The sequence below is a fragment of the Empidonax traillii genome, unplaced genomic scaffold (genome assembly GCF_003031625.1).
Source record: "Empidonax traillii isolate 1590-97213 ecotype Southwest subspecies unplaced genomic scaffold, ASM303162v1 scaffold691:size399616, whole genome shotgun sequence".
In the NCBI taxonomy this organism is placed as follows: domain Eukaryota; kingdom Metazoa; phylum Chordata; class Aves; order Passeriformes; family Tyrannidae; genus Empidonax; species Empidonax traillii.
The window spans coordinates 269582-293156 of record NW_020955884.1 but is presented as its reverse complement, the minus strand read 5'-3'; the positions used below and the strand labels follow the sequence as shown (position 1 = coordinate 293156).

General features: G+C 43.4%; 1 protein-coding gene across 5 annotated transcripts; it reads left to right on the top strand.

Moving 5' to 3' along the window:
- Nucleotides 1–958: 958 nt before the first annotated feature.
- On the top strand, nt 959–23438 carry SWT1 (SWT1, RNA endoribonuclease homolog). Of its 5 annotated transcripts, none has more exons than XM_027899842.1 (18): nt 959–1033; nt 2181–2239; nt 2934–3675; nt 4639–4706; nt 4833–4893; nt 5489–5618; nt 5750–5851; nt 7285–7473; nt 7798–7891; nt 9031–9161; nt 9822–9973; nt 11178–11316; nt 11933–12078; nt 13228–13430; nt 14337–14465; nt 20368–20434; nt 21134–21198; nt 22341–23438. In XM_027899842.1, the coding sequence occupies exons 1-18, from the start codon at nt 968–970 to the stop codon at nt 22444–22446; spliced, it is 2649 nt and encodes an 882-aa protein (XP_027755643.1). In that variant the 5' UTR covers nt 959–967; the 3' UTR covers nt 22447–23438. The 5 variants fall into 5 exon arrangements, with proteins under 5 accessions (XP_027755643.1, XP_027755644.1, XP_027755642.1 ...); XM_027899843.1 differs by having other exon boundaries at nt 9031–9164; nt 11957–12078; XM_027899841.1 differs by having other exon boundaries at nt 9031–9164.
- The last annotated feature ends 137 nt before the right edge of the window (nt 23439–23575 follow it).

The following is a 23575-nucleotide window of genomic DNA, read 5'->3' as shown; positions in this document are numbered from 1 at the left end:
GGCAGGGACGGACCCGAGCCGGCACAGCTTCCACCCCACCGGCCACACGGACCCGCCGCGGGAGGAGCGTCCGAGCCGGGTGAGGCGGCACCGTACGGGTGTCCTGTGGGGAGGGACGAGGAAGGGAAGGGGAAAGGTACGGGAAATAGGAAGGGACGGGAGACGGGAAGGGAGGGTGTGCTGTCAGTGCCTGAGGTGCTGTGAGGGCCCCCGGGCTCAGCCCCACGCGGAGAGCGAGGCTGGAGCTGCCACCCCTCAGCCCCCCGGACCGGCTCCCTCAGAGCCCTGTGCCTGTCCCCCCTCAGGGTGGGCCCGCTCCCCGAGCTCCCTGCCGGGCTCTGGGGTCAGGGAATCGCCTTTTACAGCCCTCGGGAACCCCCGGTTCGAGTGCGCTGGTTTGTGTAGAGGGTGGCGTGGCTGTCGACAGCACCTCCGCCCCGGGGGAGGGAAAGAAGGCGAGAGTTGTGAGCGTTACACGATTGGAACTGCCTCGCAGAATCGGTTGAGTTGGAAGAGACCCCTGAGACCATGGAGTCCACCCTGTGCCCGATCCCCACCTTGTCAGAACAAGCGCAGAGCACCGAGTGCCACGGCCGGGCTTTCCTGAACACCTCTAGGCACGGTGACTGGAGCCCCTGGACGCAGCCCCTGCCGATGGCTAATGGGCTTAAAACTTGGTTATACGACTAAAGGTTAAAGGATGTTTGTCTCTGTTTGTTTGCTGGTACAAAGTGGGTGTCTCTGGAGCAGCTGGAGAGTTAATTACCATCCTTTGCTGCTCTGAAGTTCCCTTAGATGTGAATGATTAACCCTGTCGCGATCTGCTGTGGCTCTGTAATGAGAAAACAAAAGACGGGTATTTGAGTATTTTTTTCTCTGTGCAGTTAACATTTATTTTTATATTAGCTGGAACTAAGAACTTGACACAAATAATAATGGCAGCACTCTCTTTTCTTAGGCTTTGAAGATGTCTAGAAAGAAACTGAAGAAATTAACTGGAAAGGAAGACTGTTTGGATGGCCAGGATGAGAATGTAGGAGCCAAAATATTATTACTGTTATTATCTTAATTTGATCCCCTGTGTTCAAGAGAAAAACATGAATTGTTTAGGAGCCTTATGATAGAAGAATGAATCCAATTTAAATATAGGGTCATAAAGAGCAGCAGAAGGCTTGAGTTGGTCAGAGAACTTATATTTGTGTTTATGTATATAACTTATGTTTATGTAGCTTATGTTTTTCACCAGGGCTGTGAGTAGTGTAGTCATCAGAAAACAAGAGGCTTTTTTATTTTAGTGTATCTTCCTGGCTGAGGAAAGTTGAGCTTAGAACTGTTACCAAAAGCATTGCTGTTTTCTGGGGTTGTTCTGTATCTTGGATCATACGCTTTTATTTTCTGATGAAAAGTTGTACTTTTTGCAGCATTTTGATGAGTGACTCTTCAAGTATTTCCTTCTAAGCACTGACACATAAATTAATGACCAAAATTCTCAGCATAATCTGGTATGTACTTGTATCTAGTGAGTGAGCTTTCACTGAATCACTCATAAAATGCAGGTGCTGCAGGGGTGATCATCTTTCTGGTCATTTCTTGCAATGTTCTTTTTTCCCCTTGGATTTTGCAGGGAATATTTGAAATAAGAGAGCTTTTAATTGTCTTATCAAAATTTTTTTTGGAAGTGTTAATAAATGAGCAGGGTGTTATGACCTTATAAACTCAGTTATTCATATTAGACATGTTTTATAGAAAATGTTGTTGAAAGCCAAATATTTGTACCTGTTTTTTTTTTTCCTCCTGAATTCCTTGTGATTATTCAATTTGGTTTTTAACATTAACTTATTCTAAGGTGTTTGTTGTTTGTTTTTTTTACTCCTGTAGTACAAAGGGTAAACACCTGGCTTAAAACCTCCTGCTGTAGCTTATTGCCATTGCTGATGCATCTACCAATTGGAAGAATACAGTTCTAAGTGTTGCCTGATTTCAATTAGAGGCAGCATTAAATATTAAATCATTAAATATTGCTTTATGCCGACATTGGCCAGCAGAAGCAACAGTGAGAAGCCAACCTATTTAACAGCAAAAGGATGAGAAACCTCTAATAGTGCACACTTTCTTATGAAAGTGTGTTTTATTTTAACTGCAGTTCCCTCTATAAGCCCATGAATTTTTTTTTCTTTCAGACTACTGAAGACACAAGATCTTACAAGAACACTATGAAAGGAGAGACAGAACTCCAGAGGTAAATTCGTGCCTCTGTGTTCCTGTTCCATTAAATGGAACTACTTAAAAATGTAACAATCACAGACTTTTTTAATGCTGAATTGAAGAATTTTTCAACCTTTCATTAAATAAAACAGAGTATTTTAACTGGTCTTTGGATATTTTAAATCTAGTGTAAAGTAAATAATAATTACTGAGTATTTTCTCTGCTCTTAGGAAAACTGACTAGGAAACCTTCTTCTATCATTCATAATTTCTGTAGGATGTTACTGTATTCCCATCACTTGTTCCTTTTCCAAGTTCTCCAGTCAGTGCAGGATGAACAGTTTCAAAGCAGTGTGGGTTTTGACTCTGTGAGCAAGCTGACCTTTCAGGGTGACACACCTCCTTTATCATTAAACTGCTGTTAAAACTTACCTGTGTGATCAGAAGAAACTCAGCTTTGTAGGGTCTCTCAAACTGGCAGATGCCGAATGCAGAACATTTTTTGGAAGCTGGAATAACTTTACAGTGGAGAAATGTAAAGCCTAAAAATGCTACGTCAAACTATTTTAAAGGACAGATGATGCTGCAAGTCACATTTCAGAGCAGACCAGACTGGTGGTCATAAATACTTAGCTCTAACTTCCTAAATCAAATGTAGGTGCCTTTTTTGTTGCTCTTTTGCATTAACTGAGCTAAATTATGTTGCTTTTGTTGTGATGCTTCTGTAGATCCAAACCAGAGAAAGATGGGCAAGACAAGAAGAAGCGACACCAAAGTTTTACTGTTTCTCATGATGCTGATGAAAGATCCCAAGGAAAATCTCCAAATAGAAGCAAAACTCCAAACAATTCTTCAGTTCAACCTGAAAAGCAAAAGAAAATAGTTATCCAATTTAAACCCAAAGAAATTAAACATGGAAAAATCAGCTGCACTCCTGACGCAGTGACTGTGAACAAGGAACGAAGTCGCTCCGAGGGAACAGAGAAAAGGCTCTGGTACACCTTTGAACTTCAGAGGGAGAAGGCCCTGAAGAAGAAGAGAGAGAAAGCTGAACTCTGCAAGCTCAAGCTAAAAGCAGAACAAGCCATGATAGAGAAGTTTAAGTCGTCAGTATCCGAAGTGCCACATAAAAAGGCAGACAGCTCAAAAAAGCGGAGCGAGGATGGCAGAATTCCAAAGAAGCCACCCGGCACCTCTGTGGGGACAGAGTGCGGTGGCAGACCGGTCACTAAGGAGTCGCATGTACTATCTGGCCTTTGGGAAGAAGAGGAGAAAGAAGAATATAAGGAGTTGCCTGTGAAAAAGAGACACATGAGTAAACACAGATCAACAGACTCTTCAGCCGAGACACCTTCACGATGGGACTCCCGTAAGTGGAAAAAGCACGTTGCTGGTTCTCCTCCTGAACCTTCTGGATGTTCAGGGACTGAAGAGAGGGACTTTGAAGCCACACAAGTATGTTTTAAGCAGGTAACGAGAACCCAGTTGTTTGTATTCTGCAGGTAGATGTTTGGGGCTGGTTCCTGAGTGGCAGAGTTTTACATAATCAGACTGGCTCCCTCCAGAATTCAACCATGTTTCATGGCTTAACTAGGGGGATTTTTGTGATCCCAGTGTAAACCCTGATAACACGTTCCTCTGCTAAATGGTTAAACAGAGCAGAAGACTAAAGGTCTTGCATATTTGGGTTGTGTCTGCAGACGCTTTCACAGCTTTGCTCTGCTGCTGAGGGTGTGCAATACTTCCATTTAGGTATAAATCAACAAGAGTTTTTCTCTGAGTTGACATGATTGTATCATTTTTTAGGTGAATGGACTTGAAGCAATGAAAACTTGCTGCCAGACTTGCTGGCAGAGTGATGCCAGGAGAGCTTGGAGTGGCTCTTGGGTTAAATTGGTACTTTTGCTGCAGAACTTCGCGTTTGGCTATGAGGGGTTCATTTGTGAGTTCAGGCCGAGGTGCAGAGCCAAACACAAGTTAGATCTTGAGCATCGGGTGACTCTCTTTGTTGTTGCTCTTGTGTAACATGCCCAGAATTTTTTGGGATTTCAGTTAATGCTACGGTAGCGTGGGCCTTTTGTGTGTATGCAGAGGTAGTAATTACCTGCAAAATCCTGGAATCACAGACCCCATGCTCAAGCAGGGTCAGCCAGAGCAGGTTGTGCAGGACAAAGGATGGAGACTCCAACGACCTCTCTGGGCAGCCTGTTCAAGCACCTTCAACCCCAAAAAGTGGGAGTTTAATGTTCAGGTGGAAGTTGCTTTGTAATCCACTGTTATTTTTTTCAAAAGAGGGCTCTACTGAAATGGTACTGTAGATGCTAAAAAACATAAAATTTATGTTCCCTTTTCAATTCACTTGGGAATATTCAATGTCCTTTAAAAAGGACTGTAAAAGTCTGATTGTTCTACTTTTATTCCTACTTGTTCTTGGATTTGGGGGGGCCGTGCACGTCTGAGTCCTACCAGGAAGGTGAGGTCAGAAAGCCTGTGCCTGTCCAAAAGGTGAGTGATGGACTTGTTTAACACTGCACAGCTCTGTCCTGGAACTCCTGACATGGGGATCACTTGTTCCTCAGTCTTCCTTGATGTTTTGTGGTGTTGTGAGGGTGTTTTTAATCCTTCCTGCAGAACTTTGAAGACTTTCCAGCCCTTCAAGACACTCGGAGCCCAGAAACAGACCAAGAGGTTGGTAATGCTTTCGTTTGACACTTCTGAGTTGTATTAAAAAGCAGAGGCACTGAGGTTGTGTAGCTGGACAATCCCATGACCTTTCCTGGTATTTGGCATTGTTGGCTTATGATCCGCCTTTCAAAAATCTGGAGTATTTATTTCAGATGCTAAACAAACTTGCTGAAGTGCTGCTAATCAGGAACTTTCTGAGATAAAGGTTGTCTTTCTGTTATCTGCAAGGGGCCCTCATAGTTGCTCACATATTCCAGCTGTCTCATTTTCCATCCTCTAACTTTTTAGCTGGGAGAAGGACTGTTTTTAATAAGTACCTGTGAGGAAACTTGCAGTTTATGTAGCAAAAAATGGAACAGAGTTTTTGGGTACCAGCTAGAAAGGCCATAAATCTTCTTTCCAGGACATATTTTCGATGCCTCCAGCGGAGCATGTGCAGAAGTTCTCGTGGTTTTACATCTCTTGTAACAACCTAATGGTTTTCATACATCATTTTGAGCCAGTTTTAACAGCATTAACGCAAAAGGATCTTTTTGGGGGACAATTATGAAGTGCTTCCTTCCAGTGGATTGCATCCAAGCCCATTTTTTCCCTGTAGATGCAGATAGTTGAAGACTTGCACGTTGCCCGTGTGGAGAAGAGGATGGCTCTGTCTGTAGTACAGGCTTGTGGAGAACTTACAAGCATGGACATTGATCTTCCAGAGCAGGATTTAAATATTTCTGCTGGTATGTCATGGTGCTCTTTGCTCTCTACTTGCAGCTAGTAATTGCAGTTGGCTGATGGTCTGAGTAGGCAGTACACAACTGATTATTTCACTGCTGCTTTGGTTTCTCTTTTTTCTCTTCTTTTCCCTCAGAGGCTTTTACTTCTGGTCTGAACATACTGGTGGTGATTGACACAAACATCATGATTAGTCACCTTGAGTTTGTCAGATCCCTGAAGTCTGAGGATATACCAGGTATGTGAATCCATTGTAAGGAAAAACAGGTGTTGTAACAACTTGGAGCCGCCTGGAGAAAAGCAAAGCTGGGCTCCTGAAAAGGGCAGCAGGTTTCGTGCAGCGGCAGAAGGCTGGTTCTGGGAGCCCAGACAAGCGGCCCCTCAGGGGATGTCCAGCCATGGAAGTAGAACCTACTGTGCTTATCCTTCCCTACCTGCACAGAGTCATGGCAGACGTTCCCAGGAATGTGCTTGGATTCTTGGAGCTAAATAAGTCTTACCCTATCTAAGAACATAATTTAAGCATTTAATCCATTACCAGTGATAATTGTGTTTTCTATTCTCCTTTTACCATTTCTTTTTCTAGAAATCTAAGAACATTTAAAATCCTGTAAGAAGTGAGTCAGTGCTGTGTTGCTGTTTGGTAAAGGTCACAGAATTGAGCAGTTTCTCAGGAATCTAGGATGCAGATCCTGGCTTTAACATTTGGCTCTAATATATTGGGAAGCTTTTGGTAATTTAATGTTAGCAGGGTTAGGGTTGTGCATGTCAGTTCTTGGCAGGTATATTTGGAATCCAGCAGAATGCTTAGGATGCTTTGATTCAGCTCATGAACACACTCATTCCAGCCACCTGGAAAGTGGCTTTAACCATAACTTTACTCTGGAGTAGTTTTCAGGAGAGTGTAAGACTGTATTTCACTTCCCATTTTGGGAACAGCGTTGCCTTGTACACTGGGATGCCTTTTTAGAACATTGCAGCTCCCGGTTTCTGGTCCTGCACCAGAACCACCACGTTGAGAAGGTCACAGATTCCTGACAAAGCAGATGGTTATTAATGTATTTTTTCAAAATTACATCTCATAATGTGAATGAGAAAGAAAACAGTTGAAGTGTTTGTTGTGAGTGGACCAAGTTCAGGCCATACTTACACACCAATAAACCCCTGGTGCAATATCCATACTCCTCTTCCTGGCTTAGGAATGCTGGTTGGCAACTGGAGCAAGCCGTGGCTCCATGTTGGGGTGCTTGTTTTGGCTCAGTGACTGTTGTGGTCATCCAGGTGTTTGCAGCCTGTTATTTCAGCTGCCGTGTCATCTTACAGCAAGTGTGTGACAAGGTAATTGCTTGCAAATATACTTTATAATGTTGCCACACACTGTTGTCAGAGTGTTCTGTTGATTAAATTTGTGTCTTCCTTTTGTTTGCCTAATATTGTCATTCTTCCATGTAATCGGTGTAGTGCCAGTTTGAGGTTAGGTTAGAAAGAGGGAACTTGGCCTTTTCAGTTCTTTTTTAAAGGCCAGATTCTCTTGAGCAAGGATTATGAAAGCTACTGGCAAAACGTGTGAACTTGCATAGATACAATGTTTGAATGAAAAGGTCTCTGTAGTAGTTTGTGTGGCGCTTCAAAATATCATCTCTTGGTTGTGGTTTGTTTCTTTCCTTCCAGGTGTTGACAGACTTGCTTTAATAATTCCCTGGGTCGTCCTACAAGAGCTGGACAATTTGAAGAAGGGGAAGATGTTGCAGCATGTCCGGGACAAAGCGATCCCTGCAGTCCAGTTCATCTACAAGTGTCTCAAAAACCAGGATTCCAAGCTGTGGGGGCAGTCCATGCAGCTGGCTTCCCAAAAAATATGTAATATATGTGCAATCAATTGGTGTTTGGTACTGAATCCTTGGAGTTCACCCAGTGGGAACCTTGGCTCTACAATTTGTGTCTAATGGAGTCTTCACCCTGCAGTTTGCTAATTACAATTAGCTAATAGGTGACAGCAGCCTTCCGAGCACCACCAGGGCTGGCCTGTGCAGACCCCTCATTAGTGTTAGTGCTGTGTTCAGTGTTCTTTGGTCAGGTCTTCCTCAGTGGCACTTTACACTTCTCTGTCCTGTTTTGGGGGGGTATTACATTTACAAACAATCCCATAACTGCACTGAACGGTTTCTCACCCTGGCTTTGCAGATGGGCTGAGCGATGAGAACAATGACGACCGTGTCCTGCAGTGCTGCCTGCAGTACCAGAGCCTCTTCCCTGAGGCTGTTGTCATCCTCTGCACGTGAGTCCCTGCGTGGGTTTAGGTCTCGTGCCAGATGCACTGTTGGCAAAAAGAAGAGCTGTTCTGCAGCAGAGCTCTTTGAAGGACAATCTGTCTGAGAATAGAGGGATATCATAAACTGTGAAGATTGTAGATGTAATCACCTTCATGACAGGCCTGAAGCAGAATTAAGTTTACTCCATATTCAATTTTAAAACTTGTAAAGTGTAGCTTTCTCAGATTTTAGCCTGGTTTCTCATATATATTACTGAAGTTACAAAACAGAAAAAATGTTTGTACTAATGATTAAGATACTTCATCACTGTTCCCAGCCAGGTGGGCAGAAGCAAACAAGGGGTTAATCTTAGGGAGAAGCTGGACATGGATTTGCTGCTGTTCCTGTTTTGTGAAGATAACAGCTGACTTCTGAGTATTGATTTTAATGTGATAGAAACAGGTGAATGGGGTTTTTGAGGGCTCTACTGTAACAACTTGCTCTGGTCTCTGCTAGAACCAGTTCCTGCCTAGTTCCAGTAAGTGAGGTTAACACACTGGGCACCAGTTAGTTTGTTTAAATTGGCAGGAGTGGCTGCTGAAAATACCATTTCAGTCACAGTATTGGTGGTGATTTTAGGTTCCGGCAAAGAAGTGGCTTCAGAAGTGCTTTTCATCCAAAAATCCCTTTATCCTCTCAATATAAGCAATGAGAATTTTTGAGAAAACACTAACATCCAACTTTGTCCTGGATCTTTGTAGTGGTTCTGCTGGAGCAGAACCTCGGGGCAGCTTCTGGGATAGTGATTTGGACCATAGAACAGTAGAAAAGGGTCTCAAAAATGAGAATTAATTGTAGCAATCAAGTAAGAGTACTGTCTTGTTGCCTTGTTTGCTCTCTGAGGTCACTGGAACCAGGCATCATTGCTGCAGTATTTAGAGCTGTTTTCTTAAACCTAGAACCTTAAACACTTTTCAGTATGTTTCTAATTTCTTTTCAGAATAGATGCTTTACTTCATTTTCTAGTTTAATTTTCTGATCTGCTTCTAATTGCTTGAGGAAAAAAAAAATCATACACAACGAAGTTCACAAAACCAGTTTTCCAGATGTACCTTTTGCTCCGTGTGTTGCTTTTATGTCAGCAGTTAATTCTGTCCTCTCCTAGAGATGATAAAAATCTGTGTAATAAAGCCATTGTGAGTGAGGTCAAGGCATTCTGCAAAGCTGATTTGGTCACTGCTCTGCAGAACGTGCATGTGAACAGGCACCAGAGCTGTGGTGAACAGCAGCCCAGACGTGGTGAGTTTGAATGGAACGGTTCCTACGCTGACTGCAGTTTTCCTATACTTTGGATCCATAGGAATGTTTTTTGTTTGGGGCAGATCTGTTGTTTTGAAAGGTACATGGATTTCTGAACATTTGAGACCTTTTTTAAAGCATCTGTCTCGAAGTTCTAGGAAATTCAAGTATGATGTATTTCTGTTTCATAGAAAAAAAACACAGCACCAGTTTCCTGTGTTTAGAGTCATTTAAAAATTGCCCTGAACCGTTCAGGACTGAAAGAGGTCTTTCATTTTTTCAAAGTTTGCAATATTAAGGAGTGATCATCTTAAACTCGGTGATAATCCCGCTGGCTGTACGTAATCTAAGTTACTTAAGGAAAAAGGAAATGTGGAGTAATATCACAAATGAGTAATGCCCCGGGGAAATTAATCTTTGTGGTTAGTAGCTCATAATTAAAAATGCCCACAGTACAAGTGGATATAACTAGAAATACTTGAAGCCTGCTGAGGTGTAGCTGCTTTATAAACATATATAAATAAATATAAAATTTATTATATTTATATAAAGTGCAGTTTGTCTTTATTTATGAGGATGAGTTCTCTGTGTATTATCAATACAAATGAGATATAGAAACAGTTGCAATAAATACCTTTTGTATCATTGGTTTGGCAGATACAGCATTTGAGAAGACACAAGGAAGTGATGCTGGTTTTACTGCACAATTCCCAAATGTGCTTCCACACCTTGAGAAGAACTTAGGAGAAGCTTTGTCTTGTATTCTGGAGACTGAGATGAAACTTGCATTCGGAAACCTGTGGATGGAGGTGGGTTTTTAAATCATCTTCCTTGATATTTCAAGAATTAAGAGGTTTGAATGTCCTTGATATTTTAATGATATTAATACCTGTGCTAAGCCAAACACCTCAGTCATCCAGTTCACTGACTGTGGACAACTCAGGGTTCATTTCTAATATTTCATTTTATAGCAAGGTTATTCTATTTGACCAGTAATGACTGTGCAGTATTTTAACAGAATTTTAATAATGCAGTGGCAGAGATGCTGGCTGCTCAGTGTGAATTTTCAGAATTCTTTTTATTAGTTGCATTAAATTTCTATTTATTTCCGATTTTTCGAGTCTGGGTAAATCACTGCATTGTAATTATGTCCTGCAAGAAGCCCTTCCATCACATTCTGTGAGATACTGGGGCTCTTCCCACCGGAACAGATGTTTTGAGATACCTTGTGGATAAAATTGTTCACAGCTCAACTGATTACAGGGCGGATACAGAATTACAGGGGTGTTCATGAGAACCTGCAAACGCTCTTTCAAAAGTATTTTGAACAGAAAACATGCACAAGAACAAGGCACTTTAAATTGTCCATGCTTTGGTTTAGATTCCATTTCACAGCTGATGGGGGTGAGTTAGAAGTTTAAATTTCATGCGGATAAGCCTCTGTGGCTTTAAAAAATCCCCGGAAATTCACGGGGTGACAGTTAAGCTTTTGGTCACTTCTGTTTAACTTAGTTAATATCTGTTGACATCTCTTCAGACTCTGGTTTCACTTGTAATGAATACATTTTATTTTTTTGCAATACACATATGTTACTTCATTTGTATGTAGTCAACAATGTTTATTTCTATTTTTTAGCAATACTAGAAAATCAAAGGCATATTTACAGTTGTTCTGGCTTTTGTGCACGAGTAACACATTTAAATCACTTTGAGATAACCCAGGAGTATTTGGATTTTGTTTTTTGAGGAAAGAGGAACCAAAGATCGTGGGAGTGATTGGACATTGTACATGAGCATCACTATTCAACCCATGCTGCTGAATCAAATCTTTATTTAATAGGTAAACTTGTTACATGTGAATAAAATCTTATTTTTGAGAAATCACTGAAATTCCACTTCAGCAATCACAAATCATCCATTATTGGAGAACAGAGAGAACAGAGCAGTTGTGAAATGCATGGAAATAGGTGTAAATAAAAACCAGCCTTTGAATTGTAACATATTCTCTTTCAGATCCTGTATCTGAAGCCGCCGTGGACATTGGTAAACCTACTGAAGTGTTACAAAAAACACTGGATGTCTGTTTTTGGTTATGTGGTGCCAAGGAGCTTACTTTCAACTGTTGAGTGTCTCTCTAAGCACCTTTGTACAGGTAAAAATCCCTGAGAATGTTAACTGTAAACTTGTAAAAAGCCTCACTGTTCTGGTTATAGTTACAGACTAGGTGTATTAATGGTCACCAACTATTTTGAAAAAGCAAATAATCCTTCTCCCTCCTTTGCCCCCATGTTATGTGGGCAAATAATCTACAAATTTGCCAAAGAAATTACGGGGGAGCAAAGGACACTTGATGTGGTAGATGAGGACAGGGAGATTTGTTTTCAAAAAAGGCCAACAAGAAAACCCCACAAACCTCTGACTTGTTTTAAGATATCTTTAAGATTTGATTTTAACAGATATACCTGTTAAACTCACCCAGAGGGTGGTTGGCACTGAACAGGCTCCCCAGGGCAGTGGGCACAGCCCCAAGGCTGCCAGAGCTGCAGGAGGGTTTGGACAACGCTCTGAGGGACAGGGGGGATTGTTGGGGTGTCTGTGCAGGGCCAGGAATTGGACTGGATGGTCCTGTGGGTCCCTTCCAGCTCAGGACATTCTGGGATTCCATGGTTCTGCCTCTCGTGGGATATTTGAGTATTAAATTTGCCTGCCAAGACTGATGACTCCTAACAGGTTTGGTTTTTTTTCTTATATTGATGTCTAAATATCAGATAAACCGTTGGACTCCTCATCAGTGCGTGTCTTGCTCCAGGAATCCAAAAAACTCCTCCATGCTTTCAGCTCCAGGTCAGACTACAACGGTGTCCTACCCCAGGCTTATGCTGCAGTGACTAAACTGTGTGACAGGCTGGGAGAGGTAAGAGGAGCTCCAGTGCTTGTTCACCTCATCTCCGAGTTGTTCCATGATCATAATTCAAACCTGGCTTAGGTTTCTTAATTATTCCCCTAATTTGCCCTAAGTTTTGCAGGAAATGTTGTTGCTGGTGTCTTTAAATAAGACATCAACTTTAACTTTGATTTTAATGTGGTGAATATCTGCCAGTATGTAGATGTTTGGGAGACTCCTTTTCCCCCCCATTATCTGTGTTAGTATTGGGAGGGTGACTGAAAAACATTTTTTTTGTCTTTAGTTTTCTGTTGCATTTGTAGCTGATGGGCACTAAAGATTAAAATTGCTGTTTCTCCTTCTGAAGAAGGAATTCCACACTATGAGTCCCACACTACTGCTCTTAGTCGTGTCATTTCAGCTTTCCCTGGTACTACACATGAAGAAAGGAGTCTCCTGTGGTTTGTGGTGGTTACTGGGGGTTGTCCTGGCACTGACAAGTTTATCCTCACACCCAGCTTGTCTCTGAGCTGCTGTGGAAGGAATTTCAGTGTCCTGGTTTGTGGTTACTGTTAGTTGTGTATGTAGTGTCCTAAAAACTGGAGTAGAGAGCACTGATGACTTGAAATATTTCTGTGTGTGGGGAAGAATACAGGTCAGCATAGCTGTAAAGAGTTCTCTGTGGCTTTGGAGAGAGCTGAAAGGGAGAGGAAGGTCAATGAGAAGAATGATCTGTGCTGTGACTTCAGCATGTCAGCCCATACCCTGCAGTTCTGTGCCATGAGAAACGACCTCCGCCTGAAAACCTTGGGCAGAAATTCCTCCTTGTGAGGGTGGGCAGGCCCTGGCACAGGGTGCCCAGAGAAGCTGTGGTTGCCCCTGGATCCCTGGAAATGTCCAAGGCCAGGCTGGACAGGGCTCTTGGAGCAACCTGGGCTGGTGGAAGGTGTCCCTGCCCAGGGCAGGGGTGGAACTGGGTGGGCTTTAAGGTCCCTCCCAACCCAACCCATTGAGAGATGTTTTGGATGCAGAGATGTAATCAACATGTCTAGCACAATTCAGCCTTGCTTTTTGAGCACTGCTTTAAAAAAACCTGTTAGAAGTGTGTAGAAGTGTTCTAGTTTTCTTAAGTTAGGAACCAAATACATTCATTATTTGTTTGCTGAACTGTTTTATAAGGTGAGGGCAGACAGTGAACAGGATTTATCAGAAGACATCATGGTTCTTTCAGAAAATGCTGAAAAAATGGAAGCCACGACACCCAATCTGCCAAACTCTGAAGAAAAAGAGTTACATCCAAGCTTTCATGTGGCTCAGGAAAGCAGGCACCAGGAAATCTGGTCGGTCCTTGAGGGTGTTTGGAACACAATGAACCTGTTCAGGTAAAGCTAAGGGAGCTCAGAATGTCTACAGAACCTTAAATAATTTTCAAACAAGCACACTTAAAAATTGAGCTTTTTTCCTTCACTATTTTAGAAAAAACCCTATTGATAATTAATCAAAATCAACCCCAAAAAACCCACAGAAAAAGCACACAACCTGTCACACAAAGAAGTTGGGAGCATGCAAATTGTTATGTCCTTCTGCTGCTCTTGTGGGCAGCAGCTGAAATAAAATGCCTTGGAAAATGTTGCTGAAAACCCCACAAATGTGAGACATTCGTGGAAATCTCATATTTATCCGTAAGAGGAGGCGTTCAAGCTCCAAGATTTCTTGGGGGTATTTCCTTCCAAATCCAGTGGAGTTGTACAAAAGTCTTTACCTTATTTTTAGTCTTTAATCAATTTGAAATAGAAAACATTTTCTTGTTAAGCAAAATCTTTCACTTTATAAAATCCAACTGCAGAGTCTAGTGATGAATTTCCTTTCTCATGTAAACTCAGAATTGCAGGAAATTAACCCCTTTTCCATCTGGGTGTTTTACCATTGCTTTTATTGTGGTTATTTTGGAAAAATCTGCTGGAAACTCGTTGGGATGCCATATTTTTGGATACAGTCTGGATTTGTTGCCTTTTCCAAGGAGGGCCTCTGAGTCAGTGTAGCCCAAAGAACTCCATTTCTGGAGGTCTGTTAAAGACTTACCTCATCAGCAGTGGTCACTCCATGTCTGCACTGCCATTTCTTCTGAGACTGTTGTAGACAACATGGGTTTAGTATAAATTTATATTTGACCTAGTTTTTTAATAGACAAAATACAATACACACAACAGATACTGAGTTTCTCTGAACTCTGAGGCTTCATATTAACTACTTTCCTCTGTCTCTTCTTGGTTTCTTTTTCATTTTAGTATTGAAATATTCCAGAAGTTGGACCCCAGTGCAGTGACTATGGCTGCAAAGTCTTCGTTTGAGGAAGCTTTTTTAGGCCTGCAAAAGCTGTTGGCAGCAGTGAAGGATATCCAGGAAGGAATTAGTAGGTGAGCATTTCAGCTGGGGCAGAAAAGTGAGTAACAGTCACCTGAAGTCCTAAAAGTCACTGAAATGTTTCAATACCAAACCACACTTGAGTTCTGTATGCTTGGTTATGTGATTCCCAGTAGAAATCTTGTGTCAAGGCTGCACAGAACCATTTCTTGGTAGCAAAAGAACATGAAACTGTTGCAGACAGATCTCTTGCAGTGAATTTTCTCTTCCATGGGAATAGAGTCCTGGGGTTTGTTTTTCCATATTTGATGCTGAGCGAGTTCTGCTCAGTGTAACTGGAGCTGGGACATGATTATTACATCAGCTCTCATGAGAGCAACTTTGAATAATTCAGAGTCATTGGCTTTCCAAATGCAAGGCCCCATGGAATGGGGGCAAATCTCCAGTGTTGTGAAGGACACAAAGTTTGGGGGCTTTGCTGTTCCCAATTCCAGAGTTTTCTTCAGGAGTCAAAACCCATGCCACAAGGATCAGCATTCTCCATTTAGGAAGGATCATATTCCCTCTGCCTTCATGGAATCACACAATTCCAGGATGGTTTGAGCGGGAAGGGACCTTAAAGCCCATCCAGTGCCACCCCCTGCCATGGGCAGGGACACCTTCCACCAGCCCAGGTTGCTCCAAGCCCCGTCCAGCCTGGCCTGGGACACTCCCAGGGATCCAGGGGCAGCCACAGCTTCTCTGGGCACCCTGTGCCAGGGCCTGCCCACCCTCCCAGGGAACAATTCCTTCCCAATATCCCATCTAAAACTACTCTGTCAGTGGGAGGCCATTCCTCCCCCCTTTTTCAAAGAGTGCAGAACAATAAAATGGAAGTTTCGGGAGGAATAATGAATTGACTTAATCCTTTTTTTTTACAGCAGTGCAGTATAAATCCATTCAAAGAATTGTCTCTCAAAGATAAATGATCTAAATATTATGAAAGTAGAAGCAGAAAATATGGGTAGAAATGTGAGATGGAGCAACTTTATACTAACAGGTTCATTTTATTGCTGGTGGGTTTGTTTCTCTAAGAAAATTGTTTTAATTCAGCAAGTTACTGCTAAAGTTTGCCTTTTTCATTCCAATCCCAAAGTTTTGCAAGAAATCCTGTGGTATCAGTTTACAGACGTGGTGGATGAGATTTAATGGGATTATGGTGTTTCATTACAAAATGTTCCACTTCAGTGACAGCTCCTCACCTCCCACAGTTCCCTTATGGGAGAGCTGTGTAAAAATAAAACCTGAAACACAGAGGATGATGCTTGGAATGGACAGTGTTCCTGGAGGCTTCCCTTTGGATGTGCCTGCCCTGCTGGGCAGGTCTGCAGTAGGTGGCATTGTGGAGCAAGGAATGGGGACAGTGCAGGAAGGGCTGTGGTGGTATGGGGTGGAGTGCAGGGAATTAAGGTCCTTGGAGACTTCTGAGTGGGTCTTCAAAGTGCCAGAAATCAGATTTATGACTCACTGCAGGTTTATACAGGAATTAAGGCAAAACATGAGAAGTTTTCATAGAATCCCAGAGTGGTTTGGGTGGAAAGGGACCTTAAAGCTCCTCTCGTCCCACCCCCTGCCCTGGGCAGGGACACCTTCCACTGGAAAGTGAGAACCTTCCCACTTCCATTTTGCTCTAAAACTGACCTTGGAGTGTATTTACTGTCCCTGATTTCTGAAAAAATGCCTTTCAGTGACTTACAGTTAAATTACATGATTGCAGGAAAAGTAGTGAAAAAACTCTAGGTTGAATATTTGGAGCTTTTAGTGCTAAAATGCAAATGGATTCTTTGTTCCCTTCAGGTCCTTGCTGCCCAGAGCAAAGATAGGAAACCACCTTGTGAAAGTTTGGAAGTCTCACAAATTATACTGAAAGTTCAGCTGCATTGAAAGTTTAGATTTTCAGATTGTCCAAAACAATGGGAAAAATGGATGACACGTGTTGAGATAAATGTGTGGGAGATGCCCTTAGTCATAAAAAAAATGACTCCATGAGTGGCACTACTGCAGCTGGTCAAGCCTGGTGACCAGAATGTGTTATTGACAAATACAGATATTAAAAAGAAAAAAAACCCAAACACCAAACAAAAAAGGCTGTTTAGTGGAAGATGTCAAATTAACAGCTTTTTGCATCTTACCCTTTTCTTGTAACTTGGGGATTTTTAATTTTATCTTGGCTTCTTCCTCTGACAGCACTGGGAGTAGAATGGAGTTTAAATTGCAGAATTCTGCATGCTAGAAATGTCTGACAGTACTTCAGCTCTAAAACTGAGGCAATAATTGCTATGGTTAGCAACTATATGTCATTACTAATCATGAAGAAAGGTTATTAAACTTCTGAAATTTAAGTCAGGTAAAATTGTGAGACCATGACACGTTTTTAAATAGTATTTCTGAATGTTTGTATTTGTGTTTGAGTAGGGTATTATTTGGAACCAGTTAATTAAGGGACTTAATTTAAGGCCTCTTAAACCTTTAAAATAATTGACATTTTCCCTTGGCTGATTCGATCTGATTCCAAGGTTTAGGGAGAAATTTTACATGCCTTCATGTTTCCTGCTGTGTTCCTTTGAGATAAGAAATCCTTGTTCTTTGAAAAGAAAGAAAATTCAGCTTTTGTGAATTGATAGAGTTTTTTCTAGTTGGATTTTTTTTTCATCTGTTGGCTAAGAAATAATTGTTTTGTTCCTGTGCCAACTTTAAAACCCCTCACAACTTACAGCACGTCCTCTTAGATACAACCCTCAGAAATGTTTATACTAATATAGTATCAGCTGTAAAAATATTTGTCCTGCTCGCTGCAGCAAGGAACCTGAATTCTGCTTTCTAGTATTTTATCTAAATGGAATTTCTCTCATACACCCAGTGACTTGGAAAACACTGGTTTAGACAAGGGCTCCATAAATCAGAAGTGTAATTTTTTAAGATCTCAGCAGTGCAGGGGGGGATGTTCCTGTGTCAGGAGTGATCACTGAATGTTAGGATTAAATACTTAAAACTGGTTGTGCACTTTAATTTATATAGTTCTACAGATGTAGAGAAACTGTTTTCTCTTTATCAAAGAAGCTGAGATTGTTTCCTCTTGGTGTCTCGTGAGGGAATTGTCGTCCTTCCCTCAGGCTGCCAGGGCGGGGATTTGTGCCGGAAAGAAAGAAAGTTAAGCAGAGCTGGAACAGGGAGCTGGGAGCTGGAGCAGGGAGCTGGGAGCTGGAGCAGGGAGCTGGAGCAGGGAGCTGGGAGCTGGAACAGGGAGCTGGAGCAGGGAGCTGGGAGCTGGAGCTGGAGCAGGGAGAATCATAGAATAGATTGGGTTGGAAAAGACCTCCAAGATCATCAAGTCCAACCCCTGATCCAACTCCAGTTACTATATCATGGCACTAAGGGCCACATCCAATCTCTGTTTAAAAACCTCCAGGGATGGTGAATCCACCACCTCTCTGGGTAGGCTGTTCCAATGCCTGATTACCCTCTCTGTAAAGAATTTCTTCCTAACATCTAACCTAAACCTCCCCTGGCAGAGCTTGAGCCCATGTCCTCTTGTCCTATTGTTGGTTGCCTGGGAGAAGAGACCAACCCCCACGTGGCTATAACCTCCCTTCAGGTAGTTGAAGAGAGTGATGAGGTCACCTCTAAGCCTTCTCTTCTCCAGACTAAACAACCCCAGCTCCCTCAGCCTCTCCTCACAGGACTTGTGCTCAAGTCCCTTTACCAGCCTCGTTGCTCTTCTCTGGACCCGCTCCAGCACCTCAATATCCTTCCTGAACTGAGGGGCCCAGAGCTGAACACAATACTCAAGGTGTGGCCTCACCAATGCAGAGTACAGGGGAAGGATCACTTCCCTGCTCCTGCTGGCCACACTGTTCTTGATGCAGGCCAGGATCCATTGGCCTTCTTGGCCACCTGGGCACACTGCTGGCTCATGTTCAGCCTCCTGTCGATCAGCACCCCCAGGTCCCTTTCTGCTCTGTGCTCTGCTCCAGCCACTCTGTGCCCAGTCTGTAGCGCTGCAGGGGGAGCTGGAACTGGGAGCTGGAGCTGGAGCAGGGAACTGGGAGCTGGAACAGGGAGCTGGGAGCTGGAGCAGGGAGCTGGAGCTGGGAGCTGGAACAGGGAGCTGGGAGCTGGAGCAGGGAGCTGGGAGCTGGAGCAGGGAGCTGGGAGCTGGAACAGGGAGCTGGAACAGGTAGCTGGGAGCTGGAACAGGGAGCTGGAACAGGGAACAGGGAGCTGGGAGGTGGAACAGGGAGCTGGGAGGTGGAACAGGGAGCTGGGAGCTGGAACAGGGAGCTGGGAGCTGGAACAGGGAGCTGGGAGCTGGAACAGGGAGCTGGAACAGGGAGCTGGGAGCGGGAGCAGGGCAGAAGGGATGCTGTGGCAGCTGCTTAGCCTTGTTGCCTTCAGAGCAGCCTAAAAAGCAGGAAGGCTGAACTGAAAGGGTGTTGTAAAAGCCAACTTCCTGAGCTTGGAAAGCCCTGCGTGGACACAGGGGCAGCTGAGGCACTTAACAGTAGAAGAAAGCATGAGCTTGGCTTTGCTGTGGGAAAAATCCCTGAATTTCCGAACAGGTTCCCCCTTCTATTTGATAAGTTCATTTTCTGATCCTTTCCAAAGAGATTTTTCCCAAATCTATTTGCACAAGTAAGGAATCACATCCTGAGCTATTTCCTGTCCATCTTTTGAAATACCTTACACTTTGTGCATGAGTTTGGCATCAGATGAGTGACAGGACAGGAGGGACGAAACATCTGGAGTGGTTTGGGAAGCTCCGTGGCCAACGAGATAAAATCAGTAAGTGTGACTCCCTTGTCCTTTCTGGTCCCAGAACAACATTTGACCCTCATTTTGTAGCAGGTATCCACAGGCACTTGGTGATAATTCCTATGTAAAATCACAATGGAAATAAGCACTGAACTCCTCAATTCCAATAAATCCTGTGCTGTGTCATGGTCTTCCAGCCTGCTTTAAGTATAGTGTCTTTTAACTGGATTTTCAACTTACTCCCTTAGTTTTCCAGTTTTTCAGTTCCCAATTAATTCACTTATAAAGGCTTACAGCTTGCAAGGGGAGGGAGGGGAGAGTTTGAGCACTTTCCCATGGGAAAGTAAATAGAACTTCTCAAAAAATGGTGATTTTTTTCCAAACTTGGTCATTGTCATAATGATTATTTACCTACTTAGACCTTCAGAGGTAGAATTTTGTCAGTATTTCTTCATATATATAAAGTGTTCTGTGTGTTTTCGTGTGGATTTTGAGGTAAATTTTGCAGCATCTAGGAGGGTTCTGCTTTTCCTGGGAAATGCAAATGGAGTTCCACTGGGGTGGAACTGAATTGTAGCTGCTTAAGTAGATGAGGATAATTAATTTGGGGAGAAAACCCACTTCCTTATTGGATCAGATTTAGGAAAGGGTGTCCCTCGAGGCTCTTTGTAAAGCCACATCCCTGCAGCTGCCACATCCCATTGTCCCTGGGTAATACTGGGTGGGAATTATTATTAGAAGTGGAAAAAAAAGGGAAGGGAATGGGAGTTTGGAGGAAAGGAGTTAAAGCTGGAGCTGCTGTGGCAAAGCTGGGTGTCGTGTGTGGCTTCATATGAGTCCAGCAGGACTTTGCTGATGGGCAACAAAAGGCTTCTAATTATTGCTGGGTTTCTTCCCTCCTCAGGGAAGAATCCGTAAAAACATGGCTTGCATTTTTAATGAGGGAAAGCCTCTGGAGAAAGTCCTCACAGAAATAATGAGCTCTTTAATTCTTTTAAAGGAGGGAAAGGAAAAATTCTTCAAAGTTCGTAATTTCCTTTTTGTTTAAAAAAAAATTAGATTTTTTTTTTTCCCCATTGGAGCATTTCTGACTATTTTTTTAACCCTTTCACAGAAACCTTTTAGGCTTGCTTTAAAAAAAACCCGCAAACTTTTCTCTTTCAGAATTTTGAGCCCAACCAGCAGTTTCCAAGATATTTGGACCCTCTATAACTTCCTCATAAGGCACGAGGTAGGAGGTTTTTTGGAGTGTTCAGTCACTTCACTCACAGTTTTTATTTCCAGGAGCTCTGAGATTGTGTCTCATCACTCTGTTTCCACTTCTGTTTTGTTTCTTTGCCCTTATTTATGAGATGTTGAAACATAAAGATACATTTTTGGTTGGCACCTGCCAAATGTACTCAGATTTCTACCAGTTCTTTGTGTGACTTTCTGAGCACTTCTTTGGTGGGAACGAGTCTCTGTTGGAGTAAAAAGCCTTGAAAGGAATGTTTTCAGTAGAACATTTTTCTGTTTAGAGTATTACATATTTCAGAGGCTTTCAGTGCTGTCCTATACAGGAAAATATATCTGGGGTTGGGGCCTGTGCGTCTGTTTTTGGAACTGATGTGATGTATCTTTGAGAGGAGTGTGTGTACATATACACGTGTGTGTGTGTATACATGTGTGTATGTAACTACTGGGTAAATTAAGGAGGGGGATGTATAAGGTCTTTTCAGATTTGTGCAGAAATGGTTAGAAAATGAAGCTGCAGATTGTAATATTTGATTTTACAGCACACAGGATGACTTCTTTAATGTACTCTCTCAACCTGAGAGCTGTTAGGTGATACAACACCTGTATGTTATACTGATGTACATATGTACACATACATACATACCTATTGGGTATGTGATATTTGATAAATTGCTGTATTCATTCGTTGTTTTAGGTGAATAACAGTCTGAAATTCACTGCTGAGGAGCTTTATGGGTGTGTTTCCCAGGAGCTGTATAGGTAAGGCATTGCCTGAGCATACAGGGGAGGGTTGAGGCAGCATTTTAACATGGATTAGCATGGATTGAGCATGCATCTTAACAGGGATTAACCAAGGTCCCCTGAGAGAAATCACTTGGGTAAATACAAAACCCCCTTTGCAGGAGAGGTACAGGGAAAATGAGTGGGGATTGATTTTATTTCCTGAGCAGGGAGGAGCAGCAGAGACACCACAACCCCCATTCACATCTCCCTGCACTGCTGGGAGGGGAGGGAATGGGGAGCAGGGAATCGGGTGAAGTTGGGCCCAGGAAGAAGGGAGCAGTTTGGAGATTTGGGTTGATTTCTCTCTCTCCTGCTGTGATGTGCTTGGGAATTCATTAAGGTGATTCTCCTGAGTCACGGTGGTGGCTGCTGAGTCTGCCCCATCCTGATCCCGACCCAGCAGCCTTTTGTTACATTCTCCTCCCCTGTCCAGCTGAGGAAGGTGGTGACAGTGGCTTTGGTGGGCACTGGGGTCAGCCCACCACATGGATGGATTAAAAGGAGTTGATCCAAGTGATAAAAGCAGTTCTGGCTGTTGGCTCTAGACCTGCATCAACACAGGCAGAAAGAAAAGAATGTGTGGAAATTTGTGCTCAGCGGAGTAGAAAAAAAAAATATTTAGGAGACTGGTCTGGCTCAAGCTGCACTTGGGGAATTCAGGGATGGGGTTTTTCCTCTTTTTTTGAGGAGTAGCTTTTAAATGATATTTTGAGAAATAATCTCTTGGAATCCAAAGTTATGGAATGTTTACAAGAGATCAGGTTTGGATCCTCTTCTGAGGGAAAGGTGTAAAAGGGTGTAGGCAAGAGAATCGTTCTGGGTGTAAATACAGTGTATGCAAGTATGAAAGATGGTTTGAATGGGACCTTCCAGAATCCCCAATGCGTCCAGAAAGCTGGAGGATGTAAGTGACTGATTCTTCCACCTTCACCTGACCCAGGGAAAGTGAGCCTGCTGCAGCTGGGGGGTGGCTGTTGTAAGGAATTCATGTGAAAGTCGCTGCACACTGAGCTTTATGGAGATTTCCTTCTTGAAAACCTTTCTTTTCAAAGAATATTTGGAAAGATTCCAGTCTGTGCAATGGGTCCACTGTGTCCTAACTGTTGTCTCTTCCCTAGGGAAAGGTTGGAAGTTGGTTGCTGCCAGCTGGCACAGCTGGAGCAGACCCTGGAGCAGTGCCAGGTGTCAGTGCACAGGGAGGCCAAGAGCAGGGGCTGGCTGTGACACCCCTGGGCTGTGACACCCCTGGGCTGTGACACCTCCGGGCTGTGACACCTCCGGGCTGTGACCTGGAGCTGGGGGGCTCAGCCCTGCCTTGGCCTCACCCAGGTGAACTCTGACCCCCCAGGGGAGGAGAGGGAAGCACTGGAGGAGCCAAAACACCTGCCTTCTGTTGTCAACGGTGCTGGTTTGTGTTGAGTTGAAGGAAAAAACCCTGGTTACCTGTGGACATTAAATGTCGAATTTCTGCTGCAAACCACCCACCAGTAGAATGCTCTGTCTCGAGGGAGGATATCCATGGATACCCAGGAAAACCACGGCTGGGCTGGGATGCAGAGGGGGGCTGGGATGCTCTGAGTGCTGTTGATGGGCCCATAGGAAAACCCTGGTGTTTGTTTTGCTGGTACTTTAGAAGTGACAAGTGAGATAACTGAGTCTGTTGTGTCCCATGGGGGGCTCTGGAAGATGGAAAGGGGCCGAGGACAAGGCTGGGAATGAAGGACTGAGGAGGGGCAATGGGGACAGATGGATGCTCATTGTTTTTAAAAACAAAGCAAACCCCACACACACCCCCTCCTGCAGGTGTGTTTGTCCTGGACCCCTTTCCAGAGGAAAGGGATGTTTTTCCTTTGTTAAAATGCCTGCTTAATCTTCACACAGTGGAAACCTGCTGGCAGTGCTCTTTGGGAAATTCATCATCCTTCTCTTGCCACCTCCTCCCGCCAGGGTGGGGCTGGTCATCCCTGCCCTGCAGGTGACATCTCTCACTGCGCTGCTGGTTGCTCTCCAGAACTGCCTAAAGCCCATGAAACTTTCCAAGAGCCATTCTCCAAGGCCTTTCTAACGCTACCTCTTCATGTGTATTTGTACTGAGACAAGAGATGACTGGCAAAGTTCTAAAAGGTCTATTTTGATATTAACTTTTGGATGTATTTGTAAAACCTTGATTGTACAGATGTAATTTATTGTTACATTAAACAGTGGTTGATTCTTGAGTGGCTCTGCCTTGGAAGCAGGGAAATCTCCCAGTCCCACTCGAGGGGTGTTGCTCAGCCCTGTGCCCCCCAGCAGCTCAAGGGACACTTCACCCCCTCCATTCTACTCCAGGCCTATCAGTGAAACGCCCCCTGCA